The sequence below is a fragment of the Sphaeramia orbicularis genome, chromosome 20, assembly GCF_902148855.1.
Source record: "Sphaeramia orbicularis chromosome 20, fSphaOr1.1, whole genome shotgun sequence".
Lineage (NCBI taxonomy): Eukaryota > Metazoa > Chordata > Actinopteri > Kurtiformes > Apogonidae > Sphaeramia > Sphaeramia orbicularis.
In genome coordinates this window covers 42440303-42447502 of record NC_043976.1, presented here as the reverse complement: position 1 = coordinate 42447502, position 7200 = coordinate 42440303, and the positions used below count along the sequence as shown (strand labels likewise).

General features: G+C 38.9%; 1 protein-coding gene across 1 annotated transcript in view; it reads left to right on the top strand.

The window, feature by feature from the left end:
• Positions 1 to 7200, top strand: part of LOC115411292 (uncharacterized) — a 75002-nt gene that overhangs the window by 14012 nt on the left and 53790 nt on the right. Inside the window, exons 6-8 of the mRNA XM_030123373.1 lie at positions 3857 to 3891; positions 5106 to 5361; positions 5533 to 5567. Coding sequence (XP_029979233.1) covers positions 3857 to 3891; positions 5106 to 5361; positions 5533 to 5567 — 326 coding nt within the window. The remainder of the gene's footprint in view (positions 1 to 3856; positions 3892 to 5105; positions 5362 to 5532; positions 5568 to 7200) is intronic.

Sequence of the window (7200 nt, the reverse complement as noted above, 5' to 3'; positions counted from 1 at the left end):
AATACAAAAATTTTATTTCACTGATGGTTAGTGGTTTGGTGAAGCCATTTATCATTAAACAAATGTGTTTGCTGTTTTTAAATCATACTGACAACAGAAACTATCCAAATGACCCCGATCAAAAGTTTACATACCCTGGGGGTTTGGGCCTTGTAACATACACACAAGGATTTAAATGGTTATTTAAGGTGTCCATCCTCACCTGTGATCTGTTTGCTTGTAATTAATGTGTGTGTATAAAAAGTCAGTGAGTTTCTGGGTTCCTGACAGACCCCTGCATGGTCCTTCCAGTGCTGCCCAACATTTCTGAATCCTGAGTCATGGGGGCAGCGAAAGGAATTATCAAAGGATCTGCGGGAGAAGGTCATTGAACTGTATAAAGCAGGAAGAGGATATAAAAATATATCCAAGGAGCTGAGAATGCCAATCAGCAGTGTTCAAACTCTAATATAGAAGTGGAAAATGAAGGATTCTGTTGAAACCAAGCCATGGTCAGGTAGACCAACAAAGATTTCAGCCACAACTGCCAGGAAAATTGTTCGGGATGCAAAAAAAATCAAAAACAACACAAATAACGTAAGCTGACATTCAGGAGTCTCTGAAAAAAGTGGTGTTCCTGTTTCAAAATGCATAATAAAAAGGGACTTGAATAAAAATGGGCTGCATGGTCGAGTCACCAGAAGAAAGCCTTTACTGCGCCAGTGCCACAAACAATCTGCCAAACAGCACAGACAAGCCTCCAAACTTCTGGAATAAGCTTATTTGGAGTGATGAGACCAAAATTGAACTTTCTGGCCACAACCATAAATGCTATGTTTGGAGAGGAGCCAGCAAGGCCTATGATGAAAGGTACACTATTCCTACTGTGAAACATGGAGGTGGATCGCTGATGTTTTGAGGATGTGTGAGCTACAAAGGCACAGGGAATTTGGCCAAAATTGAAGGTAAAATGAATGCAGCATGTTATCAGAAAATACTGGAGGAAAACCTGCACTCATCAGCCCAGCAGCTACACATGGGATGGTCTTGGATGTTTCAACATGACAATGACCCAAAACAAGAGACCAAGTCGACCTGTCATTGGCTACAGCAGAACAAAGTGCAGGTGTAGGCGTGGCCGTCTCAGCCTCCTGACCTCAGTATCATTGGACCACTTTGGGGAAGTCTCAAACATGGAGCTCATGCAAGAAAACCCACATTCTTAAAGGAGCTGAAGGTGTTTTACCAAGACTGGGCAGCTTTAGCATCTGAGAAAATAAAGAGTCTCATCCAGAACGACCACAGAAGACTTTGAACTGTCACTGATGTTAAAGGAGCCGATACAGAGGATTAAGAACTAGGGTATGGACACTTTGGATCAGGGTCATGTGGATAGTTTCAGTAGTCAGTATGATTTAAAAAGAGCAAACACATTTGTTGGATGATAAATGGCTTCACCAAACCATGAGCCACAAGTGAAAGAAAAGTTTCTGTATTATCATTCATATTCTCTGAAAAATGGACAAAAAAAATCACAAAGTTTGCAAGGGTATGTAAACTTATGAGCACAACAGTATGTGTTTATTGACCATGTAATTCTCCCCTGACTGACACCAGTGTCCTGGGTCAGTTTTCATGCTTCAGTGAACAACGCCAATTTGAATTCTGCAAAATATAAGTCTTCTGCTCATGGAAGTGTAAGGGTTCATATGAGATCTGTATCCATGGATGACAAGCTCCATTGCTCTTTTACTTGCATACATAAAAAAGGAAAAAAATAATTACATGTGAACCCCATGGAGACAGATCTCATATTAACCCTTACACTTCCATGCACAAAAGACTTTTATTTTGCACAGTTCTAATTGGCATTGTTCACTGAAGCATGAAAACTGACCCAGGACACTGGTGTCGGTCAGGGGAGAATTACACGGTCATTAAACACATATGAGCAGATTGTCAGAATGTCTTTGCATTTTGGTTTTCTGTTGTTTTTTCTGAGGGTCTGTTTTGTTCTGATACACCCTGTAGTGCAGGTTGAATGTAGGAGGGAGTCTGGAGACGATGTGGGTTTTTACCAGCCTCTCCAAGCATTTCATCATGATGGGGGTGAGTTCTACAGGGCGGTAGTCGTTGAGGGAGGAGATTGTGGTTTTTTTGGGCCCTGGTATTATTGTGGCGGTCGTAAAACATGTTGGTACCACAGCCTGGTGCAGAGAGGTGTTGAAGATGTCCACGAGAAGCCCAGCTAGCTGGTCAGCACATTCTTTGAGCATCCTTTCAAGCATCCTTTAAAGTTGATTTATCAGCTCATCTGTTGGTGTCAAGTATTAACATGTCTTTAAACAGACCTTTAGGATATGCAGAGTTTCTGTGTGAGAACTGATCAGTGTAAAATATTTCTGTTTTAGGTGTAATTTTGTGTTTCTCTTGAATTCCTCAAGTGAAGGTGGACCAAAGACCCAGACTCCAGAGGAGGTGATTTATGGAAGGATTCTGAAAACACAGATAAAAGTCAAACCATTTTCTCTAAATGTTCACATACATTTGTTTATGTAAGATAAGATAAAGAAAATGACAAAAGAAGAAAGAAACAGAATAAAAAGACAACTCACTGTGATTTCCACGTATAAAATGAACATCCATAGGAAATAAAAACAAGTGTTTAAATAATGAAAGATCAGAATATTAAACATGTGAATAGAAGAGAATCCAAAGATAAGAACAAACTAAATACACATAACACATCTCATAGACATAAAATAAAACCTAACGTCAGAGTTCAGAAACGTTCTCATTCATTCCTGTAAATGTTTGACTTTCAGTGAATCTCAATCAGCTGCATTTTTCAGCTTCACTGTGTAAAACATGATGGTTTTTATCACTGACATAAAGACTGAAACTGTTCTGTTTTATTAGAGAAACAAGATGAACCTCCTCCGTTTTCTGGAAGAACTGAAAGATGAAGAATTTAAGGAGTTCAAATGGAGCCTTTATGAAGACCCTATGTTCCAGTGGTCCCAGCTGGTAAAGGCAGAAAGGCCAGATGTAGTTTATCTCATGATGGACAGATGTGGTGGATCTGGATTCTGGATGGGGACCAGGAGGATTTTACAGAGGATGAACAGGACTGATCTGGTCTGGAGGCTGACAGAGATCTACTCAGAACCAGGAGGTCAGTCACAGACAGAGAAAATGTGACGTTTACACATTCATTAGGTCTAAATATTCTGGAAAATGATGGAAGTTTCAACATAATGAGTTTTCTGTGTTTTCTCTTCAGTTCTGGAGGCTTAGGTTTAAGTTTTTATGGTTCAATGTCTTTATTTTTCCATCATTTAGGACAAACATTATAACAACACTTAGACAACAGCCTGAATAAACACTGAATGTGACATTATTCTGCTTTTATAGCATCACATTCAAATATTAAATACTGAAGCAGCAGAGACGAGATAATAATGAGGTCAGGACAAAGTCCTACAGGTTCTAGATCAACATGAGAACATCAACATCCAACCAAATATGAGTGTGTGCAGTTCTAGAATCACAAAAGGATTTAAAGGTCCACATTCAGGAGGACCTAGTTTCATCTGTTCACAGAAACTGAAAAAATAAGTCAAATAAAATGACCGATAACTAGAACTTACTGAAAATCAAATGTGTTTGGACTAAAGTGTTGATGACTGAACTATAATAATCCTTCTTTTGCTCTGTTGTGGTTTAATGTTCATTTATCAGCTCATCTGTTGGTGTCAAGTATTAACATGTCTTTAAACAGACCTTTAGGATATGCAGAGTTTCTCTGTGTGAGAACTGATCAGTGTAAAATATTTCTGTTTTAGGTGTAATTTTGTGTTTCTCTTGAATTCCTCAGGTGAAGGTGGACCAAAGACCCAGACTCCAGAGGAGGTGATTTATGGAAGGATTCTGAAAACACAGATAAAAGTCAAACCATTATCTCTAAACGTTCATATAAATGTGTTTATATAAGAAAAGATAAAGAAAATGACAAAAGAAGAAAGAAACAGAATAAAAAGACAACTCACTGTGATTTCCATGAATAAAATGAACATCCATAGGAAATAAAAACAAGTGTTTAAATAATGAAAGATCAGAATATTAAACATGTGAATAGAAGAGAATTCAAAGATAAGAACAAACTAAATACACATAACAGATAGGGATGCGATGGCTCTCGGGAAATTACTGACCCTTATGTCCCACAGGTTTTTGGTTTTGCAGTTGAGTGAATGATTTTGAGTTCACTGGGGGGTGGGGCTGTCTGGCTTTATAACTTACGAAAGTTTAACTACACATGGAGAGGAGATGGACCACGGCCTGCCTCTCTCTCTCTCTCTTTCTTTCTCTCTCTCTCTCTCTCTCTCTCTCTCTCTCTCTCTCTCTCTCTGCATGTGAGTGCACAGTGCGGGGAAGCCCCGCCCCTCAGTGACAGACAGCGGACAGAGAAGTAGCTTTACACTCAACACACATACAACACTATGACACGCTATTACAAGGAAATGCGTATGTTAGATAACTGCTTTTTTATACCGCCGTTTTCTTTTATGTCCCTATGCAGAACAGGAATTTATTTATTAAAAAAAATAAAAAGGGCACTTTTTTCAACAAGGCCAAAAGGGCAGGGGCTCAAGCACCCTTTTGGCATGTGGACTGTTTTATGTGACTGTATACAAGTGGTCAAGGAGTAAGAAAGTGTGATATGGTTCACTACAGAAAGTGTTATTTGATTTAGTACAGTGATTGAATTTGTTCCTACTGTGAAATTTAGTTTTTGCTAACAAGCAAAATGAAAATTATAATTTTGGGAGAAAAAAAAACAGTTCTCTTTACGCATAAAACACGACCCGAAACTGAACCGAAACCGTAGCCCAAAAAACGAGGTATGGACCGAACCGTGGGCTAACTGTACCGTTGCACCCCTACTAACACATCTCATAGATATAAAGTAAAACCTGATGTCAGAGTTCAGAAACGTTCTCGTTCATTCCTGTAAATGTTTGACTTTCAGTGAATCTCAATCAGCTGCATTTTTCAGCTTCACTGTGTAAAACATGAAGGTTTTTATCACCGACATAAAGACTGAAACTGTTCTGTTTTATTAGAGACACAAGATGAACCTCCTCCGTTTTCTGGAAGAACTGAAAGATGAAGAATTTAAGGAGTTCAAGAGGAAACTAAAAGAAGAACCTATGCTCAGATGGTTCTGGGTGAAAAAGGCAGAAAGGACGGATGTAGTCGATCTGATGATGGAGTCATATGTTGGAGGTAAAACTTGGATGGAGACCAGGAGGGTTTTAGAGGACATGAACAGGACTGATCTGGTCCAGAGGCTGACAGAGATCTACTCAGAACCAGGAGGTCAGTCACAGACAGAAAATGTGATGTTTACACATTCATTAGGTCTAAATATTCTGGAAAAATGATGGAAGTTACAACATAAAATGAGTTTTCTGTTCTCTGCGTGAGAACTGATTGGTGTAAAATATTTCTGTTTTAGGTATAATTTTGTTTTTCTCTTGAATTCCTCAGGTGAAAGTGGAGCAAAGACCCAGACTCCAGAGGAGGTGATTTATGGAAGGATTCTGAAAAACTCTAATTAGTTTGTCTACAATGTGTTTTGGACAGATAAGACATACGAGTATCCCAAAATATTTTAAGTGAAATCATTTTAAGTCGCTTCACATGTTTTCACCAAACAGTGACTCAGTGACTGAAACTTTGGAGAGTTTCACTACTTTTATTCTGGAGGTTTTTTACTTACAATGGGTGTTATTTAGTGTTTTTTTTCCCTTCCAGAGTAAAAGACCAATGAAGACCTGGGAGACATACCATAGTGTGATGGATGCTGGGTTTGGGTCTTATGATCTGATGAGTCTCACACCGTCCAAGTCGTGGAGCCCAAATGTACGTCATCAACACCACTCTACTGACTTTAATGACAATACTGTAATTTGTGGATCTTCTCAGGTGAACATACTGTCTGTACAGTTTACAAACACTTGATACTGTAAATTCACAACCACCTTCCTTCACTTTTCCTGAACATTTACTTTCAGTATGTTTTCTATCTGTTGGTTGAAGAACAGGGTGTAAAAATCTAAATGCTGTGTAATGCAAGACTACAATTTTTGTAGGTGTTCATTAATATGCACTGTCCCAAGTAAATAAATAAATGAAATGAAATTAACCATTATGTTCCCGCAGTACCCAACCTATTAGCATAATTTAGCTATATTACTTTATGACAGAAGTAAAGGTCCAGTGTGTAAAATTTACTGACCTCTAGTGGTGAAGTTGTAGATTGCATTCCACCTAAATACCAGCCCCCCCTCCCTTATGATGCCTGCAACAATCCTTATCACTAGCATCCGCCCCTACTAACATGAGCAAGTGCTGAGTGTTATTCATGAGTCAGAGGTCAGAGTTCACCGGGGAATGATGATGTATCAAATGTACAGAGGCAGATCAAATATTATTTGTAGGCACAGATGAGATTACATCATATGGATAGAATTTACACCATCCTAAAATCCATACACAGTATGATCCAGACCACCTCCTGATGGTGTTCAGACAGATGTGGTCTAAAGTACACTGTAATGGGATCCATGGGGTTCTTTACTGGGGTTCTGTAGGTGCTAATATCCATCCTAAAGACTGAAACTGTGCTCTTTTATTAAAAATATAAGATGAAGAGGATCCTCCAGGACTTTCTGGATTCACTGACACAGGATCAGTTTGATGAGTTCAAGCAGCACCTCAGGCATAGAGATGTGTTTATGAGGGAGTCCAACCTGGAAACTGCAACAAGGAGAGACACAGTGGAGATAATGTCCCAGATGTGTGGTGCATCTGTAGCCATGGAGGAGACCAGGAGGGTTTTAAACAGGATGGGAAGGACTGATCTGGTCCAGAGGCTGACAAAGCTCTGCTCAACACCAGAAGGTCAGTCACAGCCTGAGAAACACTGAAGTAGTTCTTTTCTTTCTGTATTTTTCCAAGTGGATCTGTCAGGTGTAGGTTTATGGAAGTGATTAATTCCCATAATCTAAATTAAAATGCATTTGAAGAAATGCTTTTTCATTTTAAGAATATGGCTGCATTTTTGACTCAGAAATAAAATTATTAATAAATTATCCAATCTGCATTTTCATTACCTCTGCCAAGGAGGTTATGTTTTTGCCAGGGTTTGTTTGT